At 33.3% G+C, this 21,058-nt stretch overlaps 4 protein-coding genes across 9 annotated transcripts; 3 read left to right on the top strand and 1 right to left on the bottom strand.

The window, feature by feature from the left end:
• The first annotated feature begins 352 nt into the window (after window positions 1-352).
• LOC127241913 (BAG family molecular chaperone regulator 4-like) lies at window positions 353-1,410 on the top strand. Its single transcript, XM_051261181.1, has 2 exons — window positions 353-674; window positions 754-1,410. Exons 1-2 carry the CDS (start codon window positions 407-409, stop codon window positions 954-956), a joined length of 471 nt encoding a protein of 156 aa, XP_051117138.1. The 5' UTR covers window positions 353-406; the 3' UTR covers window positions 957-1,410.
• Window positions 1,411-7,219: 5,809 nt separating this feature from the next.
• LOC127241912 (pectate lyase-like) lies at window positions 7,220-10,560 on the top strand. The gene is made up of 3 exons (XM_051261180.1): window positions 7,220-7,349; window positions 8,818-9,576; window positions 10,062-10,560. Exons 1-3 carry the CDS (start codon window positions 7,225-7,227, stop codon window positions 10,423-10,425), a joined length of 1,248 nt encoding a protein of 415 aa, XP_051117137.1. The 5' UTR covers window positions 7,220-7,224; the 3' UTR covers window positions 10,426-10,560.
• Window positions 10,561-10,844: 284 nt separating this feature from the next.
• On the bottom strand, window positions 10,845-13,563 carry LOC127242323 (uncharacterized). 2 transcript variants are annotated; one of them, XM_051261816.1, is made up of 6 exons: window positions 13,123-13,563; window positions 12,728-13,038; window positions 12,114-12,150; window positions 11,789-12,025; window positions 11,667-11,714; window positions 10,845-11,583 (listed from the first exon to the last, which is right to left on the bottom strand). In XM_051261816.1, the coding sequence occupies exons 2-6, from the start codon at window positions 13,027-13,029 to the stop codon at window positions 11,062-11,064; spliced, it is 1,146 nt and encodes a 381-aa protein (XP_051117773.1). In that variant the 5' UTR covers window positions 13,030-13,038; window positions 13,123-13,563; the 3' UTR covers window positions 10,845-11,061. The 2 variants fall into 2 exon arrangements, with proteins under 2 accessions (XP_051117773.1, XP_051117772.1); XM_051261815.1 differs by having other exon boundaries at window positions 12,728-13,064; window positions 13,154-13,556.
• Window positions 13,564-15,564: 2,001 nt separating this feature from the next.
• LOC127242440 (uncharacterized) lies at window positions 15,565-21,043 on the top strand. 5 transcript variants are annotated; one of them, XM_051261980.1, is made up of 11 exons: window positions 15,565-16,031; window positions 16,144-16,274; window positions 16,355-16,494; window positions 17,403-17,482; window positions 17,998-18,202; window positions 18,292-18,360; window positions 18,567-18,611; window positions 19,236-19,781; window positions 19,853-20,084; window positions 20,167-20,678; window positions 20,768-21,043. In XM_051261980.1, exons 2-10 carry the CDS (start codon window positions 16,229-16,231, stop codon window positions 20,637-20,639), a joined length of 1,836 nt encoding a protein of 611 aa, XP_051117937.1. In that variant the 5' UTR covers window positions 15,565-16,031; window positions 16,144-16,228; the 3' UTR covers window positions 20,640-20,678; window positions 20,768-21,043. The 5 variants fall into 5 exon arrangements, with proteins under 5 accessions (XP_051117937.1, XP_051117938.1, XP_051117935.1 ...); XM_051261981.1 differs by having other exon boundaries at window positions 16,005-16,274; window positions 18,576-18,611; XM_051261978.1 differs by having other exon boundaries at window positions 16,005-16,274.
• Window positions 21,044-21,058: the final 15 nt, after the last annotated feature.

Here is a 21,058-nt window from a genome sequence, read left to right as displayed (position 1 = left end):
AATATTATTTTTTTGGGTTAATAAAAATGTAAAATATAATAGTGATTTATGTTGTAAGGGTGTTTGTAACGTTAGGTAAAATAAAAATAGATATTTTATTATGGATAGAGTATAACTAATTCTTTAGACATTAGGGTGGTTTGCCCGGTTTAGATAAGCATATTAAAATATGTGTCCAAACTTCTATTTAAAATAATTCAAAACCGTGTAACAAAACCAATTAATTAAAACTAATTAACACCCACCCTCCATGTGCCAATTGGACGCGTGTCACCATCCCATTGGCTCTCAACCCCACTGATAATTATAATATCCGTTCCATAGCCATTATATATATCTCTCCCAAACCTGTTGCTACCAACAGAACAAAAACTCTACAATTAATTAATTAATTAAAAAAAGAAAAATGATAAACCTGGTGCGGAAGAGGTTCTCCCGAAGTTGGAGCTGGAGCCGGAGCAGAACCGCTTCCAAAATCGCCCGCCGGGAAGAAGTCGCCGGTGCCGGCGCCGGCGACGCGATCGAGTGGGAATTAAGGCCGGGGGGAATGCTCGTGCAGAAAAGAGAGATTCAGAAAAACGAGGAGGAGCAATTATACATCACAATTAGGGTTTCGACGGTTTCGTCTTCTCAATTCTGCCATCAAATCTCTGTTCTCCCAACCTCCACCTTCCGTAAGTAAACATATATATTATTGATTGCACATAATTATTGCACACAAATATAATCTAATCGGTAATTGATTGTGTTTAGGAGAATTGAAGGTTTTGATGTCGATACTTACAAAAATGGAGCCGGCGGCGCAGCGGATGGTGTTCAGAGGGAAGGAAAGGGAAGACGACGAGCACCTGCATATGGTGGGAGTAAGAGACGGCGATAAACTGCTGCTTCTAGAAGATTACTCTCACAAAACCGCCGCAACCGCCTTCCATTACTGCCGTACAATTAGGGTTTGATGCATTGCAGATTGCAGTTTAATTTACATTTACTAATTAATTACCTTTTTTTTTTTTTTAATGGTTTAGAAATTGCATATATATATTTTTGTGTTTTAAAAAATATTATTGCAGCTAAATTATGAGGGATGGTAGGAACTTTCCAGACTTTTTTAAAAAATATATATATATATATATTGAAATGTATTTTGAAATGATGGAGACAACAAAGGAGTTGTCGGGTGGTCGGCCGGTTGGGGATCAACCGGCCGGTTTAGGTCGCTAGTTTAATTAAATTACAAATGTATGTAATGTATGTATGTATGTATGTTAGGTGGGTGGAGTAGGGGGGCTACTTTTCTTTGTTTTTGGAAATTAAGAAATAGACCCTTTAATTTGTTTGTTTGGCCACTTTGCCATCTTTGTAATCTTAAATATAATCAGCATATGTTCTATTAAGGTACTTTGACCTGATTAGCACACGTAATTTTACTTTAATCATAAATTTTAATTTTTTACTCTAAAAAGTATATTATCTATATATTCATCTTTTATATTATTTTATATAACTTTATATATTTATAAATTATACTCCAACTTAAATTTATTTTTACAATATAGCCCAAATATATATAATTACACATTATTTTTAAGAAACTATATAATTATATATCACTTTTCGAAAGGTAAAATTATACATTATTTTTAAAAAATAAAATTATATCACTTTTTTAAAAAATAAAATTACATATCATTTTCTAAAAAAAATAAAATTACACAGTATATCCCACAAAAATACACAAATACCACAAAACACCACATAAACTCCACTCAATTTGAAAATTGAGTAACACTGTAGCGGCCCAAAAAATGGAGGAAATTTTGGAGTGGGTTGAAGCCCCTCCCCCAATTTTGCACAACCCACTAGTTTGGAGTTGCCCTTATAATCTTTATAATATATTAGAAATTAATATTATTGTACTAACGAATGAGTTTATGTAAGATAAAAACATCAATAATACTATTGAGTTTATGTATAGCATGATACTATTCTGAATATATATATATATATTTAAATGAGATAGAGAGAATAATTTTTATGATCTTTTATTAAAATATCTCAAAAATAAAATATAAAACCAAACACAACACCCTTAATGTTTGCTAATTCGAAGCAAGATTCTTTCACTTTTCTTTACAACTATTATACATTTTAAACTTATTTATCATTTAATATAGTATACCATATACTTATTTTTTATTTTAAAAATGTTTGGACTTTGTACATTTAAAAAAACTAATTTTGATACTATATATCTATCCTATATTTTTTAAAAAAACAAAACATAACACCAAAATGTTTAATATTCCTTAATTTTATTTTTTTTAAAAAAATAATTTTATTTTTAATTATATCTAAACATAGCAAAGTGAGTGTGATTAAAGGGTTGCATGTGTACATACAATGATGATGATCACTTGCTTGCTTCATTATTTTGCCTTTATTGTTATTTTCCCTTCTACGCCTCATTAGCAATAAGTTTATTCTATATTGTACAATTTGAGGGTTTGGATTTTGAGTTGGGATTTGAAAAATTTTGAATTTGAATAGTTGTATGATGTGATATAAATATGTGTTCATGTGATATTTTGAATGTAAAATTAATTTTTAGTATAATATTCGTAAAAAATGAAAAATAGATGTTTGATTTGATATTTTTTGTTGATTAATTTTAATACGCTCATATTAAATAATTTATTGTGTGTTCTTTTTAGGGTTTGAATTTTGTGTTTAGAATTTGAATAGTAAAATTTTGAATTGGAATAATTATATAATGTAATATAAATGTGTGTGTGATATTTTGAATATAATTTTTTTAAAATATAATATAAATAATAAAAATAGACATTTTATTTAATTAATGAGGAAAAATTAATTGGTAATAGTAAAATCTTAGTTTTTAGAATTTTAGAAATGATAAAAACTAAACTATGTTTACTTGTAAGATTTTAGATTTTACTATTCTAATTTTCTTTTTCCTTAAAAACAACAAATTAAACATCCAATTTTTATTCATTTTATTATACTAAAATCTATTTTAAATTCAAAAATTACATCAAATACATATTTGTATCACATCAAACAACTATTTCAATTCAAAATTTTACTATTCAAAATCAAAACCCAAAACCAAAACCTCACAAGTAAAAGACACTAAGTTTTGTTCTATCATTATTTCAAATGCAAATTAATATGATTTATTTGGATAATTTTCAATAAAAATATATTATTTTAAATATTAAATTAAAATATTAGTTACAAAATTTTAAATTAATTTCAAATAAAAAAAAATAGTATTTAATGTAATATATTGTAAAATAAATATATATATATAATATAATATTTTAAAAATATATGTGTGCTAATGTTATCCAAGCTTTTGAATTGAAATTAATTTTTATCCAATTAAAAATACATTTTCTTTAACAAAATATCAAATTAAATTATATTATCTAAACAAAACTTCAAATCAACATAAAAAATACAATAATCATTAATGTTAACAAAAAAGTGTAATATATTTAATGGGCCAGAGCATACTTGAATAATTGATTGAGCAGCCCAGATTATTTGTTTCTAGAGCTGGGCCATAAGTTAGATTCAATTAAAATATATTTTTAAACTTATTTAGTGTTATATTCATCTCTTCAAAATATGTTATAACAATAATTATTTTTTAAAATATCAAATATCAAATTTATTTTTATAAAAATATTATATTCAACATATACATATTATATCAAATATTTATCTTTTTCTAGACATTTTATCATTATCAAAAATATTACAAAACTCTAAAGCAATTCCAATTTGTATTTAAACTAGTTTAATTTCAAGATTTTGGCCATATTTTCACCCACACACATAAATATATATATATATATATATTATTTTTTGACATTATATATTAACAATAATATTTTTTAAAATATTATGTTAAATATTTTGGTTGTGTTTTTAGGTTTAATTGATTTTTTTATATTAAATTAAAAATTAGTAATTAATTTAAGCCAATTTATTCAATAAAGAATGACGTGATGTACTTTTGCTATGTACTCAAAAATAGTATTCTCTAAGTTCCGCCGTAGATGATTCATTTTTTTTTTAATACGTCTCATAAAAGATGATCTTTTTTATTTTTTTGATAATTTTATCAATTTTAAATATACTTAATTTAAATATATAAATCAATTTAATTAAATTTATAACATCTTATCCGTAGGACCCATTCAAAACCCCTTTATTTCTATCCCTATCTTCAATTAACATAATTTTTTATCTACATTTAAAACTTTCGTTTTTTATAAAATTAATTTATAGTAATGATAAATAATTAAAAATTATTTATTTATTTTATATAAAATTTAATTATCTACAAAATGATATCTATATTGTATATATTTTTTCGAGATATAATCTTAAATTTTTTTAAAATACTAATAATATTATTTATATAAAAAATAATAGACTAATATCATAATTTATTATTAATAACTTATTAATTTATACTATTAAAAAAAAACAGAATTCATTGCGGAATAGAGGGAATATTTTGATTTTTTTTTTAAAAAAAGAGATTCATCGGAGGACGGAGGGAGTATTTTGATTTTTTTTTCAATTAGTACAATATAGTCGCCCATTTATCGGGGCCATGGTCGTTAGTGGTGATTGAGATTAACGTAGCACAATGTAATTATGACCTTGACAACAAAAGTCAATAAAGAGTATATATATATTATATAATAATACTATATATATATTTCCGCATTTAGAGGCATAATAAAATCCCGCCGTCAAATACGTTCTACTACTACGTAATATTATTATTTTAATTCATTGTGTAGAATTTAAATTTTAAAACATTATTTTTATAATAAAATAAGGCATAATTATACGAATTAATAAATCGTCTGGATAGGTGTTGTCAACCTAACTACTGATTATTTCCAATTATTTACTCCATTTTTATAGTTGCTGTAAATGCAATTGATCTATAATAATTTTATTTTAATCATAAATTTTATTTTTTTTTCTAAAAATATATTTTTTATATATATTTTTATATTATTTTATATAATTTTTTATATTTATAAATTACACTCTAATTTTAATTTATTTTTACATTAGATCCATATAAATATAATTTATATTTTATTTAAAAATTACATATATGAAAATTAACATATATAATTAATAATTATTACAAATAAAATTATACATTATTTTTAAATATATATATTATTTTCTAAAAATAAAATTATATCACTTAAAAAAAAATAATTATACATTATTTTTTAAAAAAGTAAAATTACATACAAATTTTTAAAATATAAAATTATATATATACTCTGTATTTTATTTATTGCGTGAAAACTCATGTGTTAATGTAAAATTTGTATGAAACGTCCTCTTTGTCCAAAATTAATATTTGGTTCTAAACAAATATTTAAATTACGCAAGTTTTATACAAATAAAATACGTGAAATATTTTAAATAATTTTTTTGAATGAAATAAATAAATAATTGATCAGTCATACTTTTATAGTTTGTATAAAAATAAAATAACATTTTTTTTCAAAAGATATAAAATAAAGGATTAATCAATTATTTTGGGTGTTTTTCATTTATATTAAATTTGCATAATTTAAGTATTTATTTATAATCAAATATGAGTTTTTTACAATGAGGGTGTTTGTGCAAACTTTACATTATTATAAGGAAGTTTCACATAATAAATAAAATACAAAGTGTTTTGTGCATTTTTAGGTGTTATATAATATACGCTATTAACTAAGAATATCTTATTATTTTTTGTATTTTGTTAGTGTAAGGAGTTTGAATTATGGTCTTATAGTTACGAGTCTAACTTCAAATTATTAGACACTTTTTAATGGGACATGTACTGTATTATTTGAATGTGTTGTAGTAATTATATATTTTATATTGAAATCAATAATAATATACTACCTCCATCCACTTACAATGTTTACATATTTCTATTTTGGGACGTCCAATTATAAAGTTAACATTTCATTAAATACCTTATTTTTTTTTCCACAAATACTCTTACTTTACATCACATCATTACTTTTACACAAAAAAAAGTAAAGGCAAAAATGTCATTACACTACTTTTAACTACTCAGTATAATTAAAATACTATTATTTCTTAAATACCGCGCCAAAAGTAAATGTCAACCTTCTAAGTGGACGAAGGGAGTATATTATATGAATTCTTGTTATATTTTTACCATTTTATATATTGTATTTATATTATATCAATACAAATTTTATAGGTGTGTTTGGTTGTGGGTTTTAGTTTTTGAATTTGGATTTTTGAATAGTAAAATATTGAATTTGAATAGTTGTTTGATATGATATAAATAGAGGGTAGATGTAATGTTTTGAATGTAAAATAAATTTATAATATAATATTAAAAAAATTAATTATTTGATATGATATTTTTGAAAAAAAAAAAATTTTGAATAATAAAAACCGTCATAAAACCCACAAAAGAACACAACTTATATTATTCATTTATTGATAGTCTATTAATATTTAAAATCTTATTTTGCACCATGCTGAATAATTTTGTTTAGTACATAAATTGTCTCCCTTGGTGAGAAGGCATTTGAACATAGTCTCATCTAAAGATATTAAAGGTAATATGGTCAATTGTGAGAAAGTAACAAAAATATATTTTTACTTTAATAAAATAATTCCATTATATTTTATACAATATTATCAAAAATACCATTAAAAAGTAAATGAATCTAAAAGTAATATTTTTATATTTTTACTGTATTATTATCTATTAAATACTAATATACTATAATGCATGTATAAAAAACAAATGAATACATATGACTTGAACAATAAAATATTACGTGCCGTGAAAATCTTGTATTTTTGTATTAGTATGTGTTTTTATAATCGGATGTCTTATTATTACTATAATCAAAAGCCCATGTGGATTTTAACATGTGAAACTAACTTAACTAACGACGAAATTAGTTTGAAATTAAGTAGGAATAATGAGTGTGAACTCTGGTGAGTAAATTCAGACACTAACGGCTACTAGATACACCCTACCCTACCCTACCCCACCCCACCCCACCCCATCCCACCCCTTACTAGTTAAATCACGCCTTTTATCACGGATTTCCGACTCTATATAAATTTATTGAATTTCAAGAATCTCCTAAAAAAATATACACAACAATAACAATGTTTCCTACTCAAGTTACTACAACATTCTTCTTCTTCTTCTTCATCGTCGTTATAACTCCAATCCTCGTCGATTCTTCCCGGTCGTTTCAAGATCCCGACACTGTCATAGAAGATGTAAATCAGTAAGTACTAAATAAAATAATACTGCCCCGAAATTTATTTTTTTACCCCACACAATATACCGTGTCGAAATCGAATTCGGGATTTCGTTGTCTAGCGAGGGATGTCATTGAGATTTTTGTTTTATACTATTAAATCTCTATGTTGTTCAATATTAATAAATATATATATATATATATTTTTCTTTAACAAGCTATTACATTGAATCATTATTTAAATCAAAACTAAACATTCAAACTCAAAAGAATCTCCAAAGAAACACACTGACACTGCAATGGTTTTTCTTCAGTTTTACTTTTTGATGATTTTTTATTTTTATTTTTTAATTTTTAATGACATAATTTTGAAAGTTATTGAAAACTACACAAACTGAACAATGTAAAATCTAATTTGAAAATAAAAAATTAATAAAAGGATTATATATAAATATATATATATATATATACAATTTGTTAGGAAAATGCACACAATTTTCTCTCTAGAAACACTTTTTATATACTAAAGTTAATTTTTAGAAACATTTCTGTAACTTAGGATGTATTATGTTGCCTTTGGTTGTGTAATTTTTTTATTATTATTTTTAATCTCTAATAAAAAAAATTATTTATTTGTATGTTTTCAATGAAAATGTATTAATTTTTTTATAAAATTTTATTTAGATTTATTTTTCAGTGTTAAATTAAAACTAATTATGTGTTTGCTTGAGGGTTTGGATTTTGAGCTAAAATTTGAATAGTAAAAATTTTGAATTTGAATAGTTGTATGATGTGATATAAATAGATGTTGATGTGATGTTTTGAATGTAAAATTGTTTTTTTAGTATAATATAAAAAATGAAAAATAGGTTGATGTGATGTTTTGAATGTAAAATTGTTTTTTTAGTATAATATAAAAAATGAAAAATAGGTGTTTGATTTGATATTTTTAGAGAAAAAAAATTGAATAAACAGTGTAAATCTAATCCAATCCCCAAAACAAACACACCTTGAACAAATTCAATTTTGATTTTTGAATATAACAAATTTTCAGAAATATTATTTTAAAATTACAATATACTTATGAAAACAGCATACTTCATATACTTTATTTATTTATAAAAAATTAAAAATCCAATATAAAATATTATTTTTTATATTTTTTATATTTATTCATACATAACAAGTAATAACACCATTATCACACTATTTTATTTTTTTATTTATTGCATCAAGTACTCCGAATTACTTTTTACCTACCTATTTTAAATTAAAATATCATTAATATTTATTAGTTTTCGTGACGAATTATTTTTTTTTTCTCAATTTAAAATATTCATTTTACTATATTAAAATATCAATTTTACATCTTTTCTAAAAGAAATAATGATACATTAATAAAAAAGTATATTATTTACTAAAATTTATTTAAATTTAAGATATACTAATACAGTTAAATAACAATCCCATTTATTTATTTATTAATTTTTTTCAGGCAAATTTATAATGCATCATTGTCGTCATCATCACGACGAGGCTTAGCTTACCGGTCGTGCGCCACCGGCAACCCCATCGACGACTGCTGGCGGTGCGACCCCAACTGGGAGCGCAACCGCCAGCGCCTAGCCGACTGCGCCATTGGCTTCGGCAAGAACGCCGTCGGCGGCAAAGGGGGCCGTTACTACGTTGTCACCGACGCCAGCGACGACGACCCCCTGAATCCCCGGCCGGGCACTCTCCGGCACGCTGTCATCCAAGACGAGCCCCTCTGGATCATTTTCCAGCGAGACATGGTCATCCGCCTCAAGCAGGAGCTCGTCATGAACTCCCGGAAAACCATCGACGGCCGCGGCGCCGCCGTCCACATCGGCGACGGGCCGTGCATCACCATCCACTACGCCGCCAATATTATAATCCACGGCGTCCATATCCACGACTGTACGGCGTCGGGAAACGCCGACATCCGCGACTCCCCCCGCCACGCCGGCTGGTGGGAGGTTTCCGACGGCGACGGCATCGGAATATTCGCTTCCAGGGATATTTGGATCGATCACTGCTCGCTCTCCAGCTGCCGCGACGGCCTCATCGACGTCATCCATGGATCCACCGGAGTTACGATTTCGAATAGCTACTTCACCCACCATGACAAGGTTATGCTCTTGGGCCACAGCGATTCGTTTGTGGAAGATAAGAACATGCGCGTCACCATCGCGTTCAATCATTTTGGGGAAGGATTGGTGCAGAGAATGCCCAGGTAAATTGAATTGGATTGGATTTAATTGAATTTACCGTTGGCCGCCATGGGAGGACCTTGGAGCTCGGTTAATTGAATCAATTCGAATTGAATTGAATTGAATTGAATTAACCGTCGGCCGCCATGGGAGGACCTTCGAGAGACGATTAATCGAATTGAATTGAATGAAACCGTCGTCCTCCATGGGAGGACCTTCGAGCTACGATTAATCAAGTCAATTCGAATTGAATTGAACTAACCGTCGGCCGCCATGGGAGGACCATCGAGCTACGATTAATCAAGTCAATTCGAATTGAATTGAACTAACCGTCGGCCGCCATGGGAGGACCTTCGAGCGACCAATAATCAAATAAATTCAAATCGAATCGAGCGACGATTAATCGAATCAAACCGAATTGAAACTGAATTGAACTGAACTAACCTCGGCCGCCATGGAAGTACCTTCGAGCGACGGTTAATCTCTGAAAATCGATGAACATGTGCAGGTGCAGGCACGGCGTTTTCCACGTGGTGAACAATGACTACACGCACTGGGAAATGTATGCGATCGGCGGGAGCGCATCGCCGACGATCTACAGCCAGGGGAACAGATTTCTGGCGCCGAATCCGCGGCAGAGGAAGGAGGTTACGAAGCACGAGAACGCGCCGGAGAGCGAGTGGCGGCACTGGAATTGGAGGTCCGAAGGAGATCTTATGCTCAACGGAGCCTATTTCCGGCAGTCCGGCGGCGGCGGCGCCGGAGCGGCGTACGCCAAGGCGTCGAGTTTGAATGCCCGGCCGTCTTCTTTAGTTGGCTCCATCACTACCACCGCCGGCGTGCTCAGTTGCCGGAAGGGATCTCGCTGTTAGCCGCGCGGCCCCATATTAATAATTAAATTATAATATATTATATATTATATAATTATATAAATGATTAGCTCTATATTTTCTCTTAAAGGAAAAATTAAAACCGATCTGCTTATTGGTATTCTGGAAGCAATATGAATCGAGTTTTCTCAAGAACATTACACTATTGTTTACTTTTACATAATTTTTTCTCTCGTTTAAATTTATTATTATTATTATCAAAAAATATTTCTATTTTTTTAAGTAAAAAATATTATTTAATTCTTTTTAGTATAAAAGAATATTGAAAATAAAAATTTTTAAATAAATATTTTAAAAATTGTATACGACCCCTTGTACATTAGACTTGAATGACATGCAATTTGAAAGTATACAAAAATTTTAAGTTGAATTATGAGTAATTTTACATTCTCTACCGGAACTGAAGGAGTATAAGAAAGACACCCTAACCAATTCCATGAATAATACTTTGGCTTTTACAGAACAACAACAATTCAGACAAAGAGAGAGCTCTCGAAAGTACGTAATGAAATGTATATACCCTTCATTCCCATACTGTCCGTCATTGTCCGTACCATCATTATACCATAAACATATCAACTCAACAAACCAAACCAAACCAAACCAAAACAAAAAGCTTTACAAAAATTTACCCCTGTCGATCGTATCCACGCTTTTCCGAGCTCTTTCGAACTGATGATGTTCCATCCCCGCAGCGATCTTCCACGACTTCTCCATCCCGTCGACGCTCCTCCTCGACCTTTCGATTTGATCAAACGACACCCTTAACTTATCCACACTCTGCTGCTGTGCTGCCGCCGCCGCCGCCGTTTGGAGCAAGTGCTTGTCCGTGCTCCGCCTCGGCTTCTCCCGCCGGTCCGTGCTCTTCCTCGGCGGAGCCGCCGCATGATCGAACATGTCGGTGCTCTTCCGAGCGGGAGCATGATCGAATTGATGATCGGTGCTCTTCCGACTGCTGAATCTGTGCGACGGCGACCGCTCCACAGTCGACACAAATTTCCGCAGATGTCGGACGTACTCCGGGTAGAGCTCGAGGTCGCAGTGACTCCCGCCCTTTATCCATAACGGCTCATATTTCTCCTTACAAAGTTCCCACAGCTGCTTCCCGTGCGAAAAATCCACGACCTCGTCAGCAGTTCCCTGAAACAAAGAAAACGCGCCGTTGATAATTAATGCCGGGACGTTACTCGCAAGACAGACGTCAATGGCGCACGCTCGCTTACATGGATGATGAGGACGGGAGAGTTGACGAGCGGGATTTTCTCGATGTTCTGCAGAACGACAATAAATTTAAATCACGAAAAAAAATGAGCGTAAAAATGCGACAAAGTGAGAGGAATTCAACCTTGTAGATGTCGAACCAATACGTGCGCTTAACAGCATACATTACTCTCACACCCGAAAGTATCGGGCTATGTAAAACGACGGCACGTAAGCGTGGTAGACGAGCAGCTAGATCCAAAGTCGGCCCGCTCCCGACCGATTGCCCATACAGAATCACATCTTCCTGCTTTGTACCATAATTCTCCTCAAGACACTTAAAAGCAGCTTCGATGTCTGCATAAGTGTTCTGCTCGCTCGGCTACAAAAAAAAAAAAGAAACACCGCATTACACCACAGGCGAGCACGTTTTTATGGGGATGAAAAGAAATGCCGGGATTAACACTAACCTTCCCAGATGACTGCCCATATCCACTGTAATCATACCTGAATGAGTTTCAAGCATCATCATTATATATTCATTCATATTAATCCAACGAATCGCTCAGAAGAAATCTAATTGGGAAAATTCGCTACAATTTAACATTGCATAGAGTTGATAGTCAATGCCTATTCAAACTATCAGCTATTTCACATCAAACGAAAGCAAGAACTACCGAGCAAATCATGGGCTTATCAACCAAACTAAAAACTTAAGAAACTTCATGCCATTTCGACTTAGTGAGCCGGCATTTCGAGCTTCCGATCATGGTCGAAATATATGCAAAGACTGATACAAAATCAAATTCCAAACAATTGAATGTAGAATGGAATTGATTTCATACAGAAGCTAACAAGATGTTTCAATTCCAAACAAAATCAATCCATCAATTCAAAATCAAATCTCCCAATGATCATCACCACAAGATAAAAACAGAGAACAGAGAACAAGAAAGCATATAACTTTACTAAATTGCAAAATCAAAAAGTTCATTCTTTTATCCTATCTACCATTTCAAAGTCATCATCGATGTTTTAGGAAAAGATAATTCTGAGAAGTCGAAGAACAAAGGCTAAAAATTACCCGAGGAGATTGACGCGCAAATGGATGCTGAGTTCGATGAAAAGCTCGTACATCTGCCCCAAATCGGTGGCGTTCCCGTGCGAGTAAAGGACAGTTGAAGTCGCCATCGGATGGCGGACGTACATAGCCACTATCTCCGACCCCCGCCGCGTCGGCAGCTTTGTGATCTCCACGTTTTCGCGGTGGGGGAATTGGCTCAGTAACAGCAGCCCTGTAACTTCATCGTGCACCAATCTATACGACGGAGGACTCGGTGGAAAGAACGCGAACTTGGCCGCCATTGATGACGTCACCCCACCCATCTGTTGCGTCTATCAAAACCCTATCTTCAACCACACTATAAACCACGAATTATCCATACATGGAGTCATGGAATTGAAAAAAAAAAAACTTACCCCGCAATCAAAAAGGGTCAAAGATCCAAACCTGGACGCTCAATCTGAACTGTGATGAAGAAGAATATTCAACGCTCAGCGTCATCCATGGTGTCGAGGAGGTAATGGAATTATGAAAGCGGAAAAGGGGCGACAGTGAGAGGGCAATAAATGAATGATTGAAATCAAGAGTGGGAAAGAAGCAAACTAAAGTCTAGGAGGGGGTAGGGAGTGAGGTGGAAAAGGGAATTTCCCAAAAACTAGGCTAACTAAGGTAAGAAAGAAAGAGAGGGAATGGAATGAAATCTTGATTTTCTTGAGTTTATCTTCCGAGTGTTCTTGATGGCGCATGGGAAGTGTTTTGAATTATTGCCCCCACCCCACTGAAAGGGACATGAGTGGCCTTGCCTCCCCCCGAATTTCTGCTACTGCCCATTTTCAATTCTGTTGCATTTTCTGTCGCTTTTTGTTCCGGTCGGAAGATGACACCGGTGGCGGGCCGGGCCGGGCCGGCGTGCCCACGTGGCCCTGTTTGCCGACTCCCTTCCCTTTCACTTTCTTCTCAATCTTTCATCTCTCTCTATCTGTCTGCAAATCTACAGATATTCCTTGACCCATTCTTGGAAGATAATTAATGAGGGAAGCAATCAAGAATCCACCTTTTTTAATTATGCAATCTGCAAAAGGGAAGAGGATCATTTAGAATTTTTAAAAAATTAGCAGCAATGGAAGAAATTCAAATTACCTAAAAGTGGGCCGAGTCCCTGTTTCTGTTTTTTTTTTCCTGTTTTTCTCCCTTTTATCTGCACAATCATTGGATGGACAAAAAGTAGGTGTAGATGGTGAAACTTCAACAAAAGGAGAAAAAGGGATACAAAGCATGTGCAATGCCCAATATTCTTGTGTCCAAGTGATGTGATGATGGCTCGTGCTACCTGGAATTAGTGGACAAGAATATTTCTGATCATGGGCCAACGATTTTACCAGCAATGGGGAGATCAGTGTGCTGCTTCAAGAGATCATTCTATTCTTTCATTTACCTACTAACATGTCCAATAAATGCTCAACAGCTAGTGGTAAATTCAGAGTAAATAGATATTCAATAGGATTATAAACAAACGGTCAAAAGCAGCAGCAGATCCTAGAAAATTCCTTCCAGTTTGAGTGTTTTCCTGTTTCCATGGATGTTAGACTTGTATAGTTGTATGTATAATTATGTATCTCTACGTGGGGCATGACAGTCCAGCATAAATGCAAGCCATAAATTCCCAAAAGCAAGAAATTAAGTAGCATTCAGAAACACTCATTGCCACACATTGCAAATATGATTTCTTTAAAGCCTACATGATTATTCTAGCAAAAACAGGTTAGACAGCTGTACATATTGAATCTTGACTCACAGTAAAGGGTGTCTCATAGTTTAGCAAAAGTAAACATATCTGACAAATGATCTAACCACTGTTGAGTTTATTTATGAAGCTTTAATAAGTCGCATTAAAAGAGGACTATAAAGATAACAGAACAGTCATAAAGGTCTGAAATGTGGAGGTCCTCATATTAAACATTGCAGTTAACCAATAATGCAGTGCAGCATCACAGATCTTGCTAAAGAAGAAAAGAGTTTTGTCGAAGATTCTCTACCCCTAGAGTATAACTTACGATAATTCTATGTATAACATCTACCTCTAGAGTATAACTAATGATAATTCTATGTATGTTATATTTGAGGAAATGTCGCCGTGACAAGAACCAAACGCAGTAGCAAGCCATCCAACTGATTTACACCTCAGTAAAATATTCATACATATAGAATCGACATATATATTAGGCAATACAGTTTCTTTCCAAAGGCCGTTGTGATCAAATGAAAAGCTACATGATTTTCGTCAACACATATTGCGAACTGCCTTAACCAGGATCTGTTAGTAAATGTGAAACTACTAAGTTCATTACCAATGCAAATAGCTCATAAGTCATTCACAGTAGATCAAATCCATAACAGAAAACTAATATACTCCATAGTTTGATGCTAGCATGCTTAGGGAACTTAATCTGTGTTCTGTTTTGGCAACATGCTGTTCTTCAATCACTTTGAATAATTAATGTGTCCAAAACCCTTCCCTCTTCTTGGGCCCAATCAATTGACCTATCTCCATTAAGACCAATTGAATCATAGTTCATAACCATAACCAAGCAGGAAGCACACATCTAAGCGCAGATGGATTTGGGCCATTAGTTCCCAATAAAAAACAATCTACCAAAGTCCATACTGCAGCAACTAAAACAATAGATTTGGCTTCACAGTTCACATTTGAAAAGCAACAATGGAATAAGCTTTATACCATAAAGGGCACCATCCATTCTATCAGAAATGCCAATGATCAATACAATCTTCCATCACACAACGATTATTGACATTCTTCAGTTGAAAATCATTCTCCAGTTTCAAGCAAAAAAAGGAAAATAGAAATAACAAACGAAACTAAGTTCTTTTCCGGAGACGCTTTCTCAGCTTGTTCAACTTGTGTTTGTTCATTTTCTTCTTTCTCTTCTTCTTCACACTGTCTGCCCTAATTGTACGAGATTCATCCTCAATCGCTCCCGCATGAAGATCAGATTGAATTGGCGCGATCGGAGAAGTCGGTCTGAGAAAAAACCCCAAAGAAAAGCTCGGGTAGATGCATTCACTCAGGTGAGTATCTGATTGACGAAAATTTCGTTCAGGCTGAACCCCTAAACCCAAACCATCGACAGCATTGACGATTTGAGGGAAATGAGTGAACAAAAACTGGGAATTTTCAGGGCGTGATCGACAGAAATGGACAAAAAACTTAGATGCGGATTCAGAACGGTTTCTGAGGAGCTTCGGTAGGGATGAAGACGCCATTTTTAACGGAAAACTGCCGATCTGATCACACGGCGATAGATTGGTCAGATAGGGTTTTTAAACTATAATTATATATTGCAAATTGCCCCTCTAAATTTTGATATTTACAAATTACGGACACTATTTACTATAATTCTTATACGACCCCTGGACAGACTCTGATACGTAAAACCCTTTCCGTTGTCTTCTTTTGCTGTCTGCCGTCGCTTGCAACTCCGCCGTCGACGCCGTGCGGGAAGAATGCCTTACGAGGACTTGTTCAAATGCGTAATCATCGGAGATTCAGGTGGGGAAACTCCTCTTTCCGCCTTTCACTTCTCCAAACCCTAGCTGGTGTCAGTTAATCCTCTGCTATATTGCTTACAGGTGTGGGGAAATCCTCTCTGCTCATGCAGTTTACGGAGAAGAGGTTCCTGCCGATGCGTGATCCTACTTTCGGAGTTGAGTTTGGTGCTGCGGTTGTTTCCATCGATGGCAGGCAGATTCATCTCCAGATTTGGGATACTGTAAAGCGATGAAAATTTACTCCCTTTCTTTGTCTAAAATGTTTCTTTATATTCGTTTATGATGATTGTGATTAACTATTCGAAATTGATCGCAATTATGTCTACAAGAAGGTTAGTTGAAACAGTGATGGATCAAGAATTCAAATTTTTTGAAAACTGGTTTGAGATTGCGATTGAATTGCCAAAACTCTGCATCAAACTGCACTGAACTTTCTTTGATTATATATTATTTATGTAGGAGTTCTGTTCTTTTAATGTTCTTCCTGTCAATCAATGTATGGTTTTTTTAACAAGATCCTAGGCTTTAGTTGGAGACTGTTTCCAACCATTCTTCCTTAAAGATGGCAGTAATCAATTTATTGAAATCATTCTTCCTCTCTCTTATTTATTTTGATACTAACATTCAACAATTTTTTTTTATTCAAAGTTTTTTTTGTCCTAATCAGTAATTTGAGTAGTGTGTGTAAACATATAAATGTATATCCTAATTCTAATGATTACAAGTATGTATTTTCTCTACGTGCAATCATTTTGTAGTATTCTTGACCGATATGCATAATATAAAAAGATATAATTGAACGAGAAAATTAATCAATTCAATCATTTGTTAGCCCTGAATAAAAGTTTTCCAGCAAAGCCTGAGGCACCTGTTTGCTGGAGACAGGTTATTGGCAGTAACATGCGTGCTTTCCGGAAGCATTACTTATGCAAGTAATTTCACTTGTTTGCTCTGGTCTCAGTTAGAGAGTGAGATATTTTGGATGTTTGATCTTTTTCTCATTTTCACTAAAAGTATCTAGCATTTTCATTCATGTGTACGCTTTGTAGGCTTTGAAACTTTTTTAGCTTAATATTCTAGATGACTATTTTGTGCGACTTGTACGTAATATTTGTTTTCTTCCTTTTAGGCTGGTCAAGTTCCCTATATGTCCACAACTACATACTACCGTGGGGCAGCTGGAGCATTTCTTGTCTATGACATCTCAAGGTATCAGAATGTCTTATTTTCATCACATATTTATCCAGTATTACTAGGATCACGTTTAAAATACTCAATGTCTTGACCTCTTATGTACATGCTCATTTTGTGAGCAAAAATTATATATTGCAATGTTGGTGGGAACAGTGTTATACCTGATTTAAGGTCAGTATTGAATCTTTTCGCCTGCTTATAGCATGTTGCTCTATAGAGTAACTCTACTTTTACATTCGTAGATGTCTCTTTTTACCCCTAAGTGTGAATCCTAAACTCAATTCCTATGTGTTAGGGGTGTACTTGGTCTACTGAAATATCAGCATAACAACATCCTGACCAGGAAATGGAGAATTGCGTACATTGTTTTGCTTAAAATATTTACAGGAATATCCCCACAACTAGCTTCAACAGATCATTTGGAAAAAATAAACATACAAATTGAATAATCCATTAAATAATGCCTAATAAGATTCTTTGGTGATATGAATGACATTTTGTATATTGAGACACTGATATATATTTTCAAGGAGAGAGACCTTTAATCAGCTTACAAGCTGGCTGGAGGATGCCAGGCACCATGCGAACCCGAATTTGACAATCATGCTCATAGGAAACAAAAGTGATCTTGCTCATCAAAGAGCTGTAAGCCGAGATGAGGGTGAATATTTTGCAAGAAAACATGAACTCATGTTCTTGGAAGCATCAGCTAGCACAGGCCATAATGTTGAGGAGGTACTGTTTTGAAGAGATATTCTAATAAAACAGGTTTTACTTTCATAATGTTGCTATGTTACCCTATTTTTAGCTTAATTTGTCTGCAGGCATTCACAAAAACTGCCACCAAGATAATTCAGAAAATGCAAGAAGAAGCCCTTGCCGTACCCAATGAGGTAGAGCATTTTCTTTTAGCTGATTCTGTTAGATGCTATCATTTCCCATCTTATAATTTCTCTGCCATCCGTTGAATTGTTGATGCTTGCAATATCAACTTTATTCAATGATGCCCTGGTGATTTTTTGCTTTTATCTGCGGTGTAATCCAAACTCATTTGACTAATAAAAGCTATTGTTTCTCATTCACAAAAACTGCCACCAAGATAATTCAGAAAATGCAAGAGGGAGCCCTTGCTGCACCCAATGAGGTAGAGCATTTTCTTCAGCTGATTCTGTGAGATGCTATCATCGGCTCCATCTTAATATTTTTCTGCCGTCCATTGAATTGTTGGTGCTTGCAATATTAATTTTATTCAATCATGCTCTAGTGATTTTTTGCTTTCTTCTGATGTTATCTAAACTCATTTGACTAATTAAAGCTTATTGTTTCCCGTTGTATACTTGTATTGTTAACCTGCTATTTGAGCTCATATTTCACAATATCACTAGTTATACAAAGTCAAGAGTGTATGTGTAGTTGATTAAAGTGTTTGTTTGGGGGTTTGGATTTTAAGTTGGGATTTGAATAGTAAAAATTTTAAATTTGAATAGTTGTATGATGTGATATAAATAGGTGTTGATGTGATGTTTTGAATGTAAAATTTATTTTTAGTATAATATAAAAAATGAAAAATAGATGTCTGATTTGATGTTTTTGGGGGGAAAAAATGGGATGAATAGTGAAAATCTAATCCAATCCCCCAAACAAACACACCCTTAAAAATATTCTTGTGCATACATTAATTTGGAAATGAGCCTTGTACATGAATTAAGGATAAAAATTTCTTTTTGTAAATAATAGATTAATGGATTCCTGGTCTTTCTCTCTGCAGCATATTCGATCTGAAACAGATGTTTCTGCCAATGCCCGCGCTGTGGAATCTAATTGTGCAGATTCATCAACCGGTATGGAGGACATTGACATTGAACTGGACAAGATGGAATTAATTGCAGCAGCTGCTGGTTACCACCTTTACAATAGCATTACAAGGCGCACGGCTAATGCCTCATCACCAAAAGGCTCTGGATTCATGACTGAAGTGCTCAATGGTCCCGATGATTTTTTCCGTGAAATGTTTAGAATGGACAAACATGTATTTCAAAAGCTGGGCAACACTCTTCGACACAGAGCCATGTTGCGAGACACACCAGGTGTCATGATAGAGGAGCAATTGGCTATTTTCTTAAATGTTGTCGGTCACAATGAGCGTAACAGAGTGATACAGGAACGATTTCAGCATTCTGGTGAAACAATAAGTAGACATTTTAATAATGTTTTGAAGGCACTCAAATCTCTGTCACGTGAATTTCTTCAGCCACCATCTTCTGCAACTCCAGCAGAGATCCTCAAAAGTAATAGGTTTCACCCATACTTCGAGGTAAACTTTGGAACTCTAATACTTTTTATTTAGAGCTTGCAATATTATTTACATTTTCTTTGTATTTTTAGGACTGTATTGGGGTTTTAGATGGAATGCACATCCCAGCACACGTTCCAGCGAAGGATCAATCGAAATTTCGTAACAGAAAAGGTTTTCTATCACAAAATGTATTGGTGGCCTGCACTTTTGATCTCCAATTCATATTTGTATATCCAGGCTGGGAAGGCTCAGCTGCAGATTCACGTGTTTTGAGAGCTGTTCTCAGCGACCCAGATCAGAACTTCCCTCCTGTTCCTGAAGGTTGATCCATTAACTATTGATTAATCAATTTTCTTTTATTATTTCACTTAACTCTGACCATTCATACCAATTAAACATACAGGTAAATATTATATTGTCGACCTCAGTTATGATAATATGATTGGATTTGTTGCTCCTTACGAAGGGGTGCGGTATCATCTCCATGAATTTCGAGGTGCTAATCTTTTGCCTCGGAATGCAAAAGAATTGTTTAATCACCGACATTCTTCTTTATACAATGCCATCCAGAAATCCTGTAGTGTTCTGAAGGAGAGGTTTCCAATCCTCAAACTGGCTCCTCAATACGCATTTCACACACAGAGGGATATTGTTATAGCTGCTTGTGTATTACATAATTACATTCGACGTGAGGAGAGGAATGATTGGTTGTTCAATAGCATTGAAAATAGGACGCTGACCGAGTCTCCAGGTTTCGATGACCCACCTGATCTGCAACCACCTTTCTCAATAAATGAGCAGATGGCAGCCTCACGAAGGGACTCGATTGCTCAAGCTATGTGGAATGACTTCATGAATAAGTGGGATGAATGGTGAGGAAGGACCAATAACTCTTGTACAGTCAGTTCTTTCATGGTAAGTTGTTGGCTTGTCTTGACTGTCAATTTTAAAAGTTGGGACTCATCTTTGGTTGTACTCACTATCCTTTTCCTTCTTGTGCACAGTTATTATACTTCTTACCACATAACAATTCGTTTCGAAGAACTACAATGGAGCTTTGGTCACATGTAGATGGAAGATTGAAAAAAATAACTCTTCAGTAAGTCATCTGCTACATATTGTATTGGTCCCGTATGATCATGGCCTTGTAGAGATCATTGCACAACTTTGTATTTAGATGTTCTAACATTTACTCTTGATAGCAGTTGGCACTATGTGAATATGACATTATAATTTGCAGTCCTCTGATCTGATTTATTGTTAAAGTTAGTTTTACCCAATCTTTTAGTGACTGT

This window comes from Andrographis paniculata, unplaced genomic scaffold (genome assembly GCF_009805555.1).
Source record: "Andrographis paniculata isolate CXL003 unplaced genomic scaffold, ASM980555v1 Contig86END, whole genome shotgun sequence".
Taxonomy (NCBI): Eukaryota; Viridiplantae; Streptophyta; class Magnoliopsida; order Lamiales; family Acanthaceae; genus Andrographis; species Andrographis paniculata.
This window is presented reverse-complemented; position numbering and strand designations above follow the sequence as displayed.